Below are 17,293 nucleotides of genomic sequence, written 5' to 3'. Positions count from 1 at the left end.
TATATATAGAATAATTTCGACAATGTAAATATAGTATAATTTTTAGACTAAGGGGGTTTAGAGGTATCCTAACTCCTCCCCTGGTTCGAACCCAATAGCTTTGGCTCAAATTCTGTATTTGTGTTAAAAAAATTCATTTGATATGTACAATAATCTATCTAGAACCTAGTAAGCAACAAGAACAATGGTCCAGAACCCATATATTAAAAATCCTTGGCTTCACCTTCAGCTATATGAGTCCTCTATATCCATTCGCACTCTATTCGGGCCAGTCTCACTGTATTTGGGTTATTCTATGAAGCAAGAAATCCCATCACACTACAAAAACAGACTCAATCTAGAGATCAATAGCAAGTTAATCAGTACTGTAAATATTCAAAGTTTACCAAAAAAACTACAATTTGACCACAAAAGCTACTCTATAAACAGGAAAACTTGAGACAAAAAAACATATAATTCAAGAATTGGGAGTCCCATATTCATGACATTTACACCATAGAATCTTAAAGACACTATAAAACAAAGAAGAACCAATAATAAAAAAAAACTTGTATGTACCTTTTGGGGAATCATGTGAGGCCTTGATTCCTCATTTCTCCCATATCTCTCATCCTGCCAAAAATTCAAACTTTTATAAAGGTATTAAAACCGACGGCCTATCGAAAACAAACACTCTATCTTCCCAAGATAGATAAGATCTGCATACACTCTATCCTCCTTAGAACCACTCGTGGGATACACTATGTTTGTTATTATTATTATCAAAAAGGGATTAAAAAAAATCAAAACTTTAAAATCAAATTCCACACTAATATTCTAAAAAATCAAGAAAAACCAAATTAACCTGTCTATTATATCCAGTTCTATGATCACTGTTAACCCCATCATCTTCCTGCTCCCCTGTCACCACCTGCACATATTAGCATAACCCCATAAGCATACAGTTAAAAAAGATTGAATCTTTACAGAGTCTCAGTCATGAGTGCTAACCTGCGCCCAACTGGATCTTGACCGTTCATCACGATCTTGATTGTCTCTTTCATTTTCATCATTGCCAAAAGCCACATTCAACAACCCCTTTACTAAACCTTCCATTGTTGATCAAATCAACAACTGGGAATTGTTTTATTTTTTTTTTGGGAGAATTCTGGTAGTGTAGTGTGTGATCTGATAGTGGTGGAATTTAATAGTTGCAGTTGAATGAAGTTGAGAGAGGCGGGTAATGGCATTTATGTGAATATCTTGATTTTTGAGGTTCTTTTGGTTATATTTTGCCGACAGTAGGGACTTAAATGACTATGAACATGTTGTTGACATTAAACGTAAGAAAGTCTTGCAAGAAACTTTTTGAACACCAATTAAGGGAAGACATCTGTCCTGTTTGATTTGGTTTTATAATATAAGAAATAAAATATCCTAGCATTAATTCGCTCGTTTTTATTACGGGGGTGGATATGGTATAGTATATATTGAATTGTCGTATGAAAGTCTAATTTTTGATGTTGTGGTATTTGGTACAATATTTGAGATTTTTATATATAAAAAAATATTGAATATTGTACCGAAGTGTATAAAATTAATTGTTTAGACATTGAGATTTTGACTACTCTATCTGAATTGATTTTTATGTTAATTATTTAAACATTAAGGTGTTTGTAAGATGTAATGAATTGAATTTTATGTTAATTATTTAAACATTTAAGGTGTTTGTAAGATGTAATGAATTGATTTTTATGTTAATTAATTAAACATTTAATGTGTTTGTAAGATGTAATTAAGATGCTTCTTGAAAAGTCGAATTTATATATCTGATATGTAAGCCAAAGTTGAGAAAACTATGGTTCATCATTGGGATGACTCTGATACCATGTAAAGATATGACACCTGAGCCTAACTCAACCCCAAAAGTTAACTCATGAGGGAAAATTTGTCCAAGTCCATATATGGAGACCAAATTCCCATTCCTCTACCGATGTGGGACTTTTTAACAGTCCCTCTCCAGTTCTTTTTGACGGTTAGGCCACACTCTTAAATTATTAAGTGAAGGTAATCATCGTCGATTGAGGATGTAGATAGGGTATGAAAATAAGTAACCGTGATTTTGTCAAACTACAAAATCTAAGGCTTGATGAGCGAACTTCACATTTTTAGAAGAGATATATACTCTTAACAACATTATTATCGACTAGGATCTCAATTGATTAAGCATTTAGAGAAATTGGATGCACATAATCCTTACGATTTTAATGATTTTGAGTACCTTTTCCTGTCTAAAGTTTATTCAACAAATAAGATGACATGAAAAATATATAGCACAGATCTTGCAGCCTTTCTAGCGTAGATCCCGTTCATAAATTTTGAAATAGTGCTAAAGTGCGTATAAGGCAAAATAAATACCTTATAAACTACCTTTAGCCATCATAGATTTCAGTAAACATAGGAAATAAATGAAAAATGAAGACTGCAACATCGATAACTAATAACTATAAAGCTTAAAGGAGCTTTTGATTGCTGTAAAATGATCAGTACCAAAAATTAGGGAAAAGGAGCCTCTGAGGAAGATCCATAACATGTCGTTGTGATCCCAATGGTACAACTATGTACATCAATACACAGTTTGGACTGTACAAACTACTCGAGACTACTTTTCAATTAAGAAGGAAGTAGCGCCACAAACCAGTATTTCTCCAACGGGGAAAGCAAAATCAAGAAAGCTGCTTTGTTTACTGGGTTATTAGACACTGGAATACAAGGAAACAAGCTTACTACGCGTCAATGTGAAGCTGTGGGTCATCGATAACTCTCATTGGCTTCCAATCAGATTCTTCCCTTGGTTGCCTGAGAGCAACAAAATGAAGTGCATCACTGCGCACCTGGTAGATATGACATGCCCAGGGATATGAATCTGGTGCTTCCCAGATCTTTTGTTCTTCAAATACTGTCTCCTCGATCAATGTTTCTGCAACACAGTATACAGCATTTGGTTCCGGCTCAGCAAAATCAGGTACAGCTACACATCCAGGAGAGACAAAGCCTTCAGGAGCACGAGGATGCCAAATTGATATGGGATTCGTGTAATCATCTAAGCAGTTCCTCCACACCAGGTCATAGCCGACTGGGAGGGCAAATAATTTGTCAGAATAACGATATACAGCTGAAACATTAGGAGGATGACAACCAACATGAGTAATATCCCCAATTGAGATGTACCCATGGGGTAAACCGGAAGGGCGCCAGATACTACAGATCCCATCATCTTCTGAAACATTCTTCCGGCACAATGTACAACGACCTTTCAACTCTCGTTCACTGCTCCATACCTTAGAAAATGTGATAGCATGTTGAACAAATTTCCTTCTATCGGAGACAGCACCCCAGGAAGCCAGCCCCCTTGATTCAATTATAGGCTTTTTCTGGCTAAATGAATCTCTTCCATCATTATCATGTGATGCAAAGGATACATGTCTCTGGCTTGAAGGAACCTTTAGTTGTAGACATGCCACGTCAGTTTGATATGCTTTCCATATCTTACGCACAACTGAACAAATTCTTACAGCTTGAGGCACCTCAGTTTCATCTTCAGTGTTGCACTTTATTACCCGGACAAACTTCTGAGACCTTCGGAATTTTTTTACATGGATGATTAAGTGAGAAGGTCTAGGGTAGCCAGCTTTAGCTAATTCAAGTGCCATGAGTTCTTCCCAAGGTACATCCCACATGATTTTGCAGGGCTTCTTGTCCATCTTATCAGCAGACAAACACTGGAGAAGCATTACACGTTTATTAGTCACTAAAACAATCCGCGAATAGGGAACCATAAAATGATTTTCATAATAATCAGACAAGGCAAATTTAGAAGGCTCTTTAAAAAGTTCAGTGCAACCAAAATGACGGCTCTCTTCAGCAAGGTGTAGTATCACTTGACCCTGTGCTTCTCGCTCACTGTAATCTCTAAGTATATTGTCTGCATGAATAGCACGGGGATTTCTTATCCTATGGAAGGTGGTCTTGTTGCTAAGGATTTCAATGCAACGAGAACAACTTGCACCAATCCCGTCGACAGTCAATGAAAAGAAGTCCAATGCTCCACTCACTGGTTGAACAACGAATCCCACCATAGCTCGTCCAAGCCCATGGGCAAAGCCAAGAAGGCCATGTTGTCTAGCACTCTCCACAGGCCTTGTCACTACCCCAGAAACTCCGAATGCAACACCTTGTGCCAGGGCTTCAGTCCCTTGCCTGATCCCTTCACCAACTCCGGTTATTCTTCTTGACCATATCTGCTTTGAACGCAGCTGCAAAAACTGTCCATCTGTTGATAGTTGAGCAAAGCCTTTGCTGAGAGAGGCTAAAGTTGAGCTTGTCATACCCAGCACATCCACTGAAAATATTAAATGCAGAGGGTTATGAATTAAATCTCTAAAAATACGGTTTCCCACTGCAGAAATGACCGAGCTTTTTCTCATAAATCTGTCTCTGCGGATCACTTTTCTTAAATGGATCTGTAATTTGAAGGCATTTCCAACAGCCGACAGTACTGGTCCCCATACGCCTAGAACCCCATCTGGTCTTTGAGCAGGTGCACTCTCTAATGATAACTTCAGTCTTAGTTCAGATATATCAATCAAGTCCACACGTATTTCAGGATCAACCTGGCTGACACTAGAACTGTTTGGTAGGCGATCCAGTTGAAGATTGTTATAGAAATCTACAAAAGCCCAAATTATCGGCTCATGAATGTTAAGCCTCCAGCATTTATCTGTTACCCTTACATTAACATATGGGTATACCTGAACACCATCAATGTTCTCATTGCGCACTGTAAAAGTCATCTTGAGGACTGGATGATGCATATCAATGTTTTGTTCAGGTGCCAGAAGTACAGGCATCAATGTGAGGGGAAGTTGATTGTCAAGCTGCAAGTACCCCAATATAAGCTTAAACTTGCTAGTAGTTCCACCACCATATCCGGTAGCGTAGGATATGAATACTCTGTCTAGATACAAATATAATACCTCTCTGGGTCTATGGTCCACAACAGAAACCCCAATTGCACCCAACTCAACTGTAACTTCTAAATGAGATCCATTCTCCTGCATCTGGTTCTGTATGTGAGAACTGCCAAGATTTCCAACTTCTGCAAGAGACGTGCTCCCTTCTTTTGAACTTAATAATGCTGCTCCCTCATCGATAAACCTAGCAACCCTGACATCAGCCATATCTATAACATGGAAAAGCAAGCCTAATTCATCACACTCAGAACAGAACCCTGACTTCTCCAAATCAAATTTCCAGACCCTAGAGCTATTGCCACTGTAAATCTCAGCATCAATAAGTTTTTGGCCATAGGGATTCTCCCATGAAAAGTTTGTGGTTGAAAGAGGCAATAGCTGGATCCATGCATCATTGCCAAATCCAGATTGCCGAAGTCTAATGACCTTCCTCTTCGTCCTGTTTTCGATCCTATCAAGCATATATAGTTGATTAATGAGACAAGATTTGAATTAATCAGAAGCTTGAAGTAGCAGAGCCCTGTAACTAAACATAGATTAATCAGGTACCTGATTGGACCCCTTGTTGATCCAACGCGAAAAACAACAATGAAACGTGACCCCTCTTCAAAGCCACGGACTTCCATCTTCAAAAATCTCCGAGTGCCATCATTTCTCCTCAAGACAAGAGGAACTGTGTCCTCCTTAACAATTTGAACAGGAAATGACCAATTTGTATCATCCAGTCGGACCTTCAAAATTGATATTAAATTGTAAGTGAATTTGCCTGCTATCAGCTAACTCTCAAAAACTGCAATAACTAACAATCAAGAAGGCGGAAAAAATGAGGGATTATGTGGTATTATTGACACCTTCCTTCCAAAATGAACACGTAAGAAACTTCACCAGGAAATTTACTACATATCCACTTTTTCAAACTAGCACAGCCATGGTCCATAATCTATGGTCACACCAGTAACCCTAATAGTACCTTGTTTAAACAAATAGTCAACACGTTTATGGCAGCGTCTAGAGTGGAACAAAATTACTTTGATTAATGCATCAGAAATGGCAGAAAAAAAAACTTTATAGCACCATAAATATACTAAATTCCAAATGAGAAATATATAATGAAAATCATAAGGCTGAGAGATATATCCTCTTAGAAATATAGAAGTTCAAAGCCAAATGAAGACAGTTCGTTACCATATCATTCATGCCTCACGGTTTCAGAAGAGGGCGAAAAAGAAAGAAGTGTAGACTGTGTAAGACACCAATATTAGGGATGTATTTCCCATAGGCATTTTTTAATTAATTTTAAGTTCAGATAACACAGTACAGAGAATCCACTCACCTGGAGTTCATCAGGTCCACCTGTGTCGCGATATACAAATGAGGCTCTGACATCAGATGCACGTAAAACCTTTGGCTCATCTTCGCTGCTCAATTTCAAAAATATATCTTGACCAAGTCTATTGGTAAATGTAACAAATGGCCGAACAGTAATAACCTGCCAAAAGAGCTGGTAAGTACTCAGTAAAGATGTTTGAATTGGATTCTATAGGAGTTAAGAGAACGAAGCTGATACTGCTGTTGAGACAGAACCTTCGTTGGAACAGTTTGATAAGGGCAAGGTTTTGATGATACAAAAAGCCGCATGCAATTTCCATCAGTGTTGTAGGCGCAGAAATCCAACGAGCCATCCTAATATTGAGGACGGATTATGGATAGGTTTCTAAACACGGATAAAACATATACTACACAGGATAAAGATTCTTTACCATGTCACCCAACGGAGAAAGATCCTTAACAGGACCAAAACTCTTCTCACCCGACAGTGATGCTGAAAGGCCTAGCAACTTGAAGTTTATAACAGATGCAATTGTATTTCCTTCATATATTTCCTCCTCAGAGATCTCCTCTAGGACAAGATCATTATTCCTTTTAGATAGCAAAGGCAAAGCAATCTTCTTCTTTGTTTTCCGACCACTCAAGTCTATAAGCCTGAAAGTAATTGGCGGACATCGTGCAACTGAAAGCCAAAAAGGAGCATAGACCTTGGTAATCTTTGCTTGCAGCGGCCTTTCATGGGTATGCGTATGTTCAGCAATTACTTGAACAATCCTGCAAGCGCCAGTAGCTTAAAGAATTAAGAATGAAAACTAAAATAACATTTTACACAAAATGAAGAAAGAACTTAATCAGCTATCTTATTTTCTTTGAGACCTTCCAGAAATTGAACTTCTTAGATTTATTGTCTTTGAAGGTGCCATCTTAGGATGGGATATGAGTATAGCCTCCTGTAAAGAACGTTAAGAAGTTAGCATCATTACAGTGCATTAGAAAAGGCATCAAGAATCAACTGGGTGAAGAGAACACAAAGTTATCACAACAACTAACATGTAACGGCAACCATCCTCTTTGTGGAAGCAACGAGAAGTACAAAGGATTCCTTATGTTGGCACTATAAACCTTGACAGATTCACCAGGAGAGAATATCCCTCTAACGCAAGTGAGAAAATGACCACTGGCTTGCATCTCAAGAACAGAATATTCAGCAGTAAGAGGAAGATAATTGGTAATCGCAAGGGGTGGCCTGATCACAAGGGTCCAATCTTGAATTGGATCAGAGTGCATGTCCTTTGTGATCTCAGTTGCTTGTATACTCAAGCAAAACCACATGCCCCGGTTACTGTTGGATGAGGTTCCACTAACTGCAGGGCAGTATAGGAGTTCCTCAGACTCACTGAGATTTGATACAGATATTCCAGCGTTTTCTGTTGGCATCTCAAGATCCCGAGTGTTTCCAGACACATCCATTACAGAACTCCATGAATATTCTTCAGTTTTTCCCAAGTAAGAAGGCCGCACTCGCAGTACGTATAGTCCAGAATGGGTCAGGACAGATAAAGGCAACGGAACAACTTCCCCAGGTCTTATAGGCCCAACATAAATCTGAGCCTTGAGATCTCTTGACTTGCCTTTCCTGTTCCTAAGCCACCGTCTCTGTTTTGCATAGTTAACAGATTTTAGTGGATTGGACGACTCTGGCCATTTCAAACTATTGAAATCTGGAGCATAAACCCATCCATCAGCAGTGTTCACAGATTTCTTATCTACATGCCATTCATCAACCCATTCCCAGCCTGATGGAAGCTCAACTTCATTTGTCCCCTACCCAAATGACAGAAATTGATGGCTTAAGACCAGAAATAGAGAAGCCAATTGCTACTTAAGTACAGGTAAAAAAACAATAAAATGTGGATACATACCTCATTAGCGTCAAACCACCCAATATCAGGATTATATTTCTGGGTCTCAAAAAACTCATCTGTCACAACTTCATCAACATAAACCTCTTGTGTCTCATCATTATCATGTCTTTTTTTCTCATTTGAAGCATTGAGCGTGAGCTGTAAATCCAGTGTAAATTCTGTGTAGTTACGAACTAAAACCAGAGATCTAATCTTGACATATCGATTTCCATCAGCTACGCTCACTTCACTGGCAACAACAGTATTTCCTAGTCGCCAACAAGCAGCAGGTGCAGCATAATTCAGCCTCACAGTAGTCCAAGGTCCTTCTCTGGTAGGACTAATCTGGATAAACCCAGATCTTGCCTTAGTGTTATAGGACTTCTCACTCTTTCCAACTTCAAGTTGAGGAGACAAGTAAGCAGCTAATTTTATTCTTCCTGATGATTTCATTTCTTTTCCTTCACTAGTTATCATCTGCATTTCATGGTGAGATAAGCAAGACACCATAAAAAAGTAGCAAAACGGGACACCGTAAAGCAATTCCTATTTTGTTTTCAGGAACAATATAAAAAGAAGAAGGAACAGAAGAGAAAATCACCGTAGACCCCGAAGAGGACAACTCTAGCCAATTGAATTCAAGTGAACTGTTGTAAGACGCTGGATTCTCTTGGGGTCTAAATATATGGTTCAGCGGAGCTAATGAATAACCAACAGTATAACCTGCAAAGAACAGTTCAAATTAAAAATACAGCACCACACATTAGTCTAATCTGTATCAAATGGACAACTCAGACGCCTGTTAAGATATAGACACAAATACAAAAAGATAAATAGAAATTCTGACAGGCTCTCAACATTTATTTCTTCAAACACACATTCTTCCAATTTCCCGTTCAACTAAAGTTATAGTTGATGAGAATATCTATATTTACGATTGGATAAATGAGCTTAAGCTTATGATGAATAAATCTAATCAGAAAACTATGTCAACAGAAAGGGCCACCTCAGAGGGATGAATGTACCAGAGCTGGTTAAAAAACAGGTTTCTACTGCAAATATTCCATTCTTTCACAAGCAGTGCAAGAAAATATCACGCAAATGTAAAGCCCTGCATGCTCCTATATGCTTGTTTTTTGATCAGGTATAAGATACTATTAACAATAAGTTTTTTTAAAAAAACGTTATACCAATAAGTAGAAAATCTTACAAAAAGATATGGTTTTCTACAAATGACACGCAATCTTCTACACCTACCCGCCCTCGTGGGTGCATAAAAGAGGAAATAAGGTTAAGAGACAAGTTCACTAATGTACAAGATCCTTCATTATTCAATCAAACCCATACACTTTTAAACCCATTTCATGCTTCTAAATGTGCTATTTAATGCTATTATATGTTTGGGGTTGGATATGTTGCTTAAACATAGTGTCGATTGTGGAACAATGATTTGTTTGTTGGGAAGAATCAGAAATGAGTGGGCTTGATATGGTAGCATAAAGGGAGGAGCATTGAAGTTAAAAAATGAAGGGAAGCACAGTAAGCCTCCATTGTAGTGCCGGGTTGATTCAGCAATCACGCACACGACATGTGCACCATAGCGTGAAGAGAAATCCTTTCACGTGATGGCTACACCATGACGCGACTTATCTGATGTACTAGCAATATGAAAATCTGAAAGATGGGATTTTCGCCCCATTCTTCCTACACCCAAGCTAGGGCACAAGACATTGAAGATGTTTTGACCCCAAATCCTAACCCAACCACCAAAGAGAGTATTATATGGATTATTTGTGTTATATTATGATATTAACACAAATATCACCTGGCTTGATGAATTTTTGATAATATGGTATGGGTAGATTATCCATGGTGGAAATAACCCCTTTGATTGAGGTTAGGGCTATGGCTCGCCTCGAGGTGGTTAAGAGATTTTGATCATCATTGGTTTGAATTCCAAAGATTTAATTGTTGTAGTGGATGAATAGAGGGAATGTAAATGAGTTAGCGATGATGGGAAAAGGACGGGTGCATCTTGATTCACCCTAAATTCACTTCCATGGCATGGGTAATTTATTTATGACGAAACTTACACAACTAATCAAATAAATGAGGACATGAATATCCCATAAAAGATCAACAAATCCATAAGAACATCAAGCTATTCACTTGGGAAATGTATCATGTTACTCACTTACAATCAGTTATGAATGAAGTGGAAGCACTAGAAATTCAATTTGCTATGTACTTTTTGGAAGATAGTTGGTAGATGGTGTCGTTAATATGCAGGTTCCAGCAACAAAAGAATCCATACGAGGCCTTTTTTAGCATGCATCGCTAAACGTCTTAATTTAACTTTTATCCAAACATAAGCTGGTTGCAATTAACCAGATTCTGATCCTTCCTGGTAAGCAGATTCAAGAATGCAATTAGACTTTCCAGTTACTGCTTCTTGCCACTACCGTGATAATGTTTTCACAATCATTTCAGTCATAACACAAATGCTTTTCTGATTAATCAAATTCAAAAAAGTGCCTGTTTCGAGTGAGACCAACAAAGAGAAGATTTCTGGATATATTGGAACTCTAAATTGCATGAGCTATGAAAATAAGGAAGCAGCAAAAACGACAAAATAGTAGTTAAGAAATACCTCTTCCCATATCCATTACAACAAGCTCCAGATTGCAGAAATCCTGTTTGGTAATAGAAGCATGACAATGAAAATTTTCAAAAAACGATGAGGAAAAAGCTTGACGTTAAATAAATTGCAAGATAAGAAGCACGCAAAACAATTATTATTAGCCAAAAACATAGTAAAAACAACAACAACCCATGTGAAATCCGCCTAGGGAATGTAGAGTGTACACATGCCTTACCACTACCTCTCCGAGGTCAAGAGGCTGTTTCCGAGAGATCCTCGGCTCAAGCAAATCAAGGCAGTAATTTAAAGAAAAACATGACAGCTAATAGCAAAGTAGTGCAGAGCATGCATGCAAGAAACCATAACATTAAGAACAAGGTGTAGTTCACAGTAAACCACAGGTGATAATCAAAAACCCAAAACCAAAGCCTGCATGAATATGTTAATACTATGACTGACACGGAGATCCACCCAGCCAAGGACATGAATAGGCTAGTAATAGGAGCACCTCGCAACTACCTACTAACTTTCTACCCTTATTCGTGACCTCCATCCCCTCCTGTCTTAGGTTTGTCCTCGGTAAGTAGCAGATGTGTTATATGTGTTGGACATAGATGACAGAAAGTCACTAAAAAGTAAATATGACTACATCCATCAACAACTATGATTAGTACACGTACATGGAAAATGCTACAACTTATTCAGAAAAATAGGAGGGCAAAAAGAGCTTTTGGGGGTGGATGGGGGACGAGTGCCCCTTATCCATATTTGGAAAACAAAATTATTCATTTACTTGATTCCTTCAAAATTCAGAAATTACCTTCCAGTCTCTAATTTTTTTACTATGTTCTTTTGAGATCTAACATAATGGCATGGCCTTACGGGTACAACCTTGGTCTCACCTAAAGCAATGGAAAGAAGATGTATCTTTTTGGTATGCTCTCTCTCTCTCTCTCTCTCCTATGTAAACCTCTATATGATCCTAAGAGGAACCAAGCACACATGCAAGAGAGGGAGGGCAATGTACTATGCAAGTCAAATATATTTTCTCCTTGTGTCAGTGATCAGAAAACCTCATAATAAAGCACATTGAGGAACCTTGACTCAGAGAACCATTCAGTGTTGTTATTATATCTGACAGGTGCAACATGATCAACAGTTGTACTCACTAAGGTCCCACCAATGTAATGCATGTTCCACTGACTCCAGAAGCAAACATAAAAATGATGTGTTTGCAGGAAACACAGATAAAAGGTCACAGTTGTTTGCATAATATGAGCAGTTTATGTTTTGGTGAAAACCATTTTCCATAAGTAAACCCTTAAAGACTGTATTTCTGCAACAAAGATGGATAAGCATATAAGCAACAGGTACACAAAAGTCAGCAGCACAGAATGGAGTTCTATCCAAGAAGTTCATGTAATTGTCTACAAAACTTGGAATGTCAGAAGATGATACAAATATTAATCCACCCCTCCCCCTATTAAAAAAAGAAAAGAAAGAAAGAAAACAGGAAAAAGGAGTACAAAATACTCTACTCTCAACACCTTCCAAGCTCTTCCATTTCTGTATCATTACAATTCACATTAAGCTTACACGTTGTAATGACTCTCTCATTTGCATTTGCTTCTTTCAACCACTTGGCAATTCAAGCTATCGAAAGTATGACTAACCAACTTAATATAAGGATCTTGAGAACCCAATTAGAGTTCCTCATTATGGTCAACAATTCTTGAATCTGAATCCTTAGATGATTCTTAATTAAAGGATTAATTGAATAAATTTTGAAGAAGAGACCACCTCAGAGCCACTAAGCATTCTATGAGCAGACAGACATGCAATATATGCAGCAAGTATATTATTTTCAGGAACATGCAATATAATAGTAATATGAATTCATGATGTACGTCCTATGAGACTTTGCAGAGGCAGAAAGTACAGACCGGTGAATCAACTTTGAAGAAAAATACTTCATTCCATTTCACTGAGATTATATCAGAAGATATAGAACCATATGAGCTATTGCCACGAGTGCGTGCACTTTGTTGAATGGACAGAGATGGACAAGGGTGACTCTGATCTGGAGCAAGACGGACTTCTACGGCATACTCATGAGAAGACAAGCCTTCAACCTGTTGGAACTGCATTTCAAAGGCGTCAATGTAAGAAATGGAGGATCATCCCTTCATGTATATGGAGGACAATTTGGAAGGAAAGAAATGACAGATGTTTTGAGGATAGAAGCAATTCAGTACAGAAGATTAAGATTTGTTATTCTGCTTTTGGTGTACAAATCTGTACTCTGGTGATACAGAATCAATCCTAGATGTCCTAGATACCATTTTAGTTTGATCTTATTTGTGGCATACTTTATATCTATTTTCACCTTTGTAAATATGACTTTTCAATACTACCTATGTACAGCTTTTGAATACAAAATGCTACCTGTTTCAAAAAAAAAAAAAAAAAAAGCGTCCATATGAGTTACAAACAACAATAACTAAGACAACAGGCTTCCAAAGACTTCAGATATAAATTAATCAGCATCTTATAGATGAGCCGAACTTGTTAAAGTTAGCTGGTTCCAACAAAAAGTTATCATGGGAAGGGTATATTATTTTGGGTTGGATAAACTATTGATAGAGGCGGGTTTTTTAATTTCATCCAATAAAAAAAATTTGAAAATTTTAGAGACTAGATTTCTAGTATAAAAAATTTCAAATTGTTTATAATCATAGAAAAAACACTTATAATGTTCTGTTAGCACTCAATATATCACTCTGACAACTATTTTTATTGTCTGATGCCGCCTTTTTAAGACACAGCTCATGAGTGATGAGGTGTATACCTTTATTTCTTGACATCTGCTTTAGCATCCTTAAACAAGAAGCACACAACACGGGTTTCACTTAGGCTATAGGGATAAGCATGCCTTTAGTGAAATAAATAACACTGGATAGACCCAGAAAACAATATAGGTTACCTCCATTGCATCTTCTATAATAGAAAACACAATAGTTCTCTAGTTTATGTTTATACCAACTAAGGATTGCAAGAACATTAATTCAGATAAGATATTGCTTCAAGGAAAAACTTTTGCAAATGAACTTCCTAGATGAGCCTCAGTTCCAAATGATTCATTCCAACAAATGGCAAAGAATCATGCTAGTCTAGAAAGACAAACCAGTTAGGAAACTATTTACTATTATTTTGGTTCTGAAAGTTTTGGAACTCCCAGGAGAAACAATTCTTATACCACTGAGCAGAGGGGGAAAAAGGGTTGCATTCTGAAGCAGACAGCAGAAGGTTGATAGAGTCATGAGTACAACAGAAAAAAGGTATCCCCTATCACATGGTCTTCCCAAATCTTAATCAATGTACCAACGATTGCTCTCATGGAAAGTGGAGCCAGAGAAGGCTAAACTTGATATGAATTTGCAAGAACTTGAATGAGTCATCCCGTACCTGTTTTTTCTTATCATTAGATAGAGATTTAGAATCTCCACAACCATTTCCCTGGTAAATGTTTCTAGGAAGCAAATCACTTAAACCCTAACTACTACCAGAAGTCAGGAAAGATGATTTTATTCATCTTGTCTCTACTCTCTCTCTCTCTCTCTATTAATCTATCTTTGACAAGCATAAAAAATAGCGCAAGTCTCATGACTTAAAAGTAGCAGCAAATGCAGCTCCACAAGCATCTATTGTGAAACAGCTAGTAAATTTTCCTAGTTTCCATGTCCTCCATTAAACACAACACTGTCATTTATGAAGGAGCTGATGTATTTTACACAAATCTTTAGTTTTCTATTACCACTGTAAAAGAAACTGGATACATACCTCTGCAGCTGCTATGATTATTGTCACCATTATATTGCCTTTTTCAAAAAAACTTCCTTTCAAGTGTGAATCTAGCATATTCTTCGCAACAGGTACTTTAATTGGTTTGCTATCTCCAGAAGGCATTTTAATTATGCTGGGTAGTCCCCTGATTTCTGTAGCTCTTATGAAAATGTCCTGACCAAGATTATTCTGTGGGATAATGAAGTAATTTCTTCTGTGATGAACATCAATGATGGACCTGCTTCCTCCAGTTGGTGAGACTGCATCCTGTCAAATAAAATTAGAAAAATAGGGATACATTACTAACAGTAGGAGGAGGATATACAAGATATCTGATACAATATCTCATGAAGCATAGTGAATTGCATATTTTAGTTTGAATAGTTTCTTGAATTACTCAAATGTTGTGTTAAGATATTCAGTGGAATGAATCACATGGTAATATCTCATGTATATATAACAAGTAACAGCAGGTAGCTGGAGAGAAATTTTTAGTGTAAGTAATGATCCTTAAACATGGGTGCTCTTTAAGCTTGGGTGCTCCATACTGAAGAAATTGATACCAGGTTAGAATATTTATCAAAGAAAGAAGATTTGCCTGGTAGGACTCCTTGGCATGGCTGAGGTTATTCCAGCTGGCATAGGCCTGAAATATTGTGTTGGCATTAGACACAGATATATTTAAGTTCAAATCCCTTGTAGATGCAAGACGAATCTGGGAAGCTGCACCAGGAGCATGGACATCGTACTGGTACCTGAATATTTAAAAAATCACTCCAGATAATAAATCCTCAAACTGAGGTGCTCTCATACATGCTAAACATTTTGCAGAAAAGGAGGTTGATATGCTAGGTCAAAAAATACCCCCAGCAACTACATCTCTACAATAAAAAATGTAGTGAATGTTGAAACCAAAATATAAGTAGACATCCGACAAAAGCAAAGATTGACCATCTAAGAGAAACAAACACAGAATTCAGAATAGGAATGACTCAAATGGTTTGATAGTTCCCATATAGATACAACTCATGCTATAATGGCAAGATTGAAAAAAGTTGCAGTTCCAGTCTACAGTTATGATCCAAAATATCAAGGCAGAATGTTTGGGCAAGACAAGAAAGGAACTTAATCTTTTTCTGAAAAGGGCAGCCCGGTGCACAAAGCATCCCGCATTCATGCAGGGCCAGGAAGACACACCTCAAGGGGTGTGAACTTAATGTGTCTTCGAAAAAAAATTCAAATGATCAAATAACTAGAATATAATCAGTAGTTCCATGATCAAGTAATGTATGGATTTCATATAAAAATCATGAAGAGGAAGAGAACATTTCACACGATGTGTCACGGTAGAGTACCAGGGTCCTAAAAATTCTAGTTTCCATTTCAAGGAAAAAAATTGTAGCTTATACTCATCTTACTCATCAGTAGAACTGTTACAATAATAATGAAAGAAGTAGTGGAAGTTAAAAAAGTAGATAGAAAAAAACCTCAATGATCCGTCAACTGGCTCCAAAAGAGGCTCCCAAGAATCATACTTATCATTGTATGATCTAGCAGCCAAGGAAAAGGTCACACTGGAATTCAGATAGTCAGACCTTTGATGTAAATTGAAAGTTATGCCACTGAAAGACACGTTACACAAAGGAACCATCTGCGAATTGAGTAGAACAAAAAGAGATATAAATTAATAATGGATATACCCTGTTAATGTAATCCAGAATAACAAATAGCATGTAGAAGCATTAATAGCCTGTTTCTTCTGAAAGATCAGAAGTGCTTCTTTTTTTTCAATAAAGCACTTCTTTTTAGGTTTGTGAAGAAATTAAATGCTTTAGAATAGTAGTGGAAGATGTCTTTCAGTTTGAAGCTTTCTCCTAAAAATAAGTGCTTCAGATTTTTTTATGACAAGAATACCCATATAAGAAAGAATTGACAACTGATAAGCATATCCTTTTTCGCAGTTTGACACAAAACACTTCTTAAAAATATTGGCCAATCACAAACTGCTACTCTCCCAAAGAGCTTGTTTAAAAAACACTTTTGATATGAAGATCTTCTCAAAATAAACTGATTTTGACAGCTTGACCAGACATGTTACAAGTAGTAGAAATTGGGAACTTATTTATATGTTGTGAGAAATATAGGAAAATAATATTATTGAATTGTTGTTGTGTCTACATTATTTCATTGAGACCCTATTTATAGACCCTGGAATACAATCATTTACCAAGTAGGATACTATTAAGTATTCCTATTTCTATTTCTATTTCAATTCTAATACGATTGTATAAACCTATTCCTATTCTAATAGGATTGTATAAACCTATTCCTATTCTAACACTGCCTATAACACCCCGTATTCGAAACAGACCAAAATTCAGATTTCGAGAAGTTGCAGGTGCAACTTACAGTCACCATCCACGGACCGTAGGTTAGACCACGGCCCGTGCTGGTGGTCCGTGGTTCACCACTGCAACCTCTGCTCAAACCAGCTCAGAAAATTGGCTAAGTCCCGACTCACGGACAGACCCACGGTCCGTAGATCAGACCACGGTCCGTGGTCT

At 37.4% G+C, this 17,293-nt stretch overlaps 2 protein-coding genes across 2 annotated transcripts in view; both read right to left on the bottom strand.

Annotated features, from left to right (window-relative positions):
- The window catches only part of LOC102584210 (poly(U)-specific endoribonuclease-B), a 5,725-nt gene extending 4,552 nt beyond the window's left edge, over positions 1-1,173 (bottom strand). Inside the window, exons 1-3 of the mRNA XM_006358558.2 lie at positions 991-1,173; positions 845-910; positions 559-612 (exon numbers count right to left, since the gene is read on the bottom strand). Coding sequence (XP_006358620.1) covers positions 559-612; positions 845-910; positions 991-1,095 — 225 coding nt within the window. The 5' untranslated portion in view covers positions 1,096-1,173. The remainder of the gene's footprint in view (positions 1-558; positions 613-844; positions 911-990) is intronic.
- Positions 1,174-2,479: 1,306 nt separating this feature from the next.
- The window catches only part of LOC102583893 (uncharacterized), a 68,180-nt gene continuing 53,366 nt past the window's right edge, over positions 2,480-17,293 (bottom strand). Inside the window, exons 39-52 of the mRNA XM_006358557.2 lie at positions 16,217-16,380; positions 15,328-15,484; positions 14,727-14,996; positions 12,830-13,027; positions 10,896-10,938; positions 8,847-8,968; positions 8,264-8,722; positions 7,392-8,165; positions 7,218-7,291; positions 6,773-7,115; positions 6,597-6,695; positions 6,346-6,501; positions 5,562-5,743; positions 2,480-5,463 (exon numbers count right to left, since the gene is read on the bottom strand). Coding sequence (XP_006358619.1) covers positions 2,766-5,463; positions 5,562-5,743; positions 6,346-6,501; positions 6,597-6,695; positions 6,773-7,115; positions 7,218-7,291; positions 7,392-8,165; positions 8,264-8,722; positions 8,847-8,968; positions 10,896-10,938; positions 12,830-13,027; positions 14,727-14,996; positions 15,328-15,484; positions 16,217-16,380 — 5,739 coding nt within the window. The 3' untranslated portion in view covers positions 2,480-2,765. The remainder of the gene's footprint in view (positions 5,464-5,561; positions 5,744-6,345; positions 6,502-6,596; positions 6,696-6,772; positions 7,116-7,217; positions 7,292-7,391; positions 8,166-8,263; positions 8,723-8,846; positions 8,969-10,895; positions 10,939-12,829; positions 13,028-14,726; positions 14,997-15,327; positions 15,485-16,216; positions 16,381-17,293) is intronic.

The sequence above is a fragment of the Solanum tuberosum genome, unplaced genomic scaffold, assembly GCF_000226075.1.
Source record: "Solanum tuberosum cultivar DM 1-3 516 R44 unplaced genomic scaffold, SolTub_3.0 scf00274, whole genome shotgun sequence".
In the NCBI taxonomy this organism is placed as follows: Eukaryota; Viridiplantae; Streptophyta; class Magnoliopsida; order Solanales; family Solanaceae; genus Solanum; species Solanum tuberosum.
Note: the sequence above shows the minus strand (reverse complement) of the source record. Positions and strands in the feature narration are given on the sequence as shown.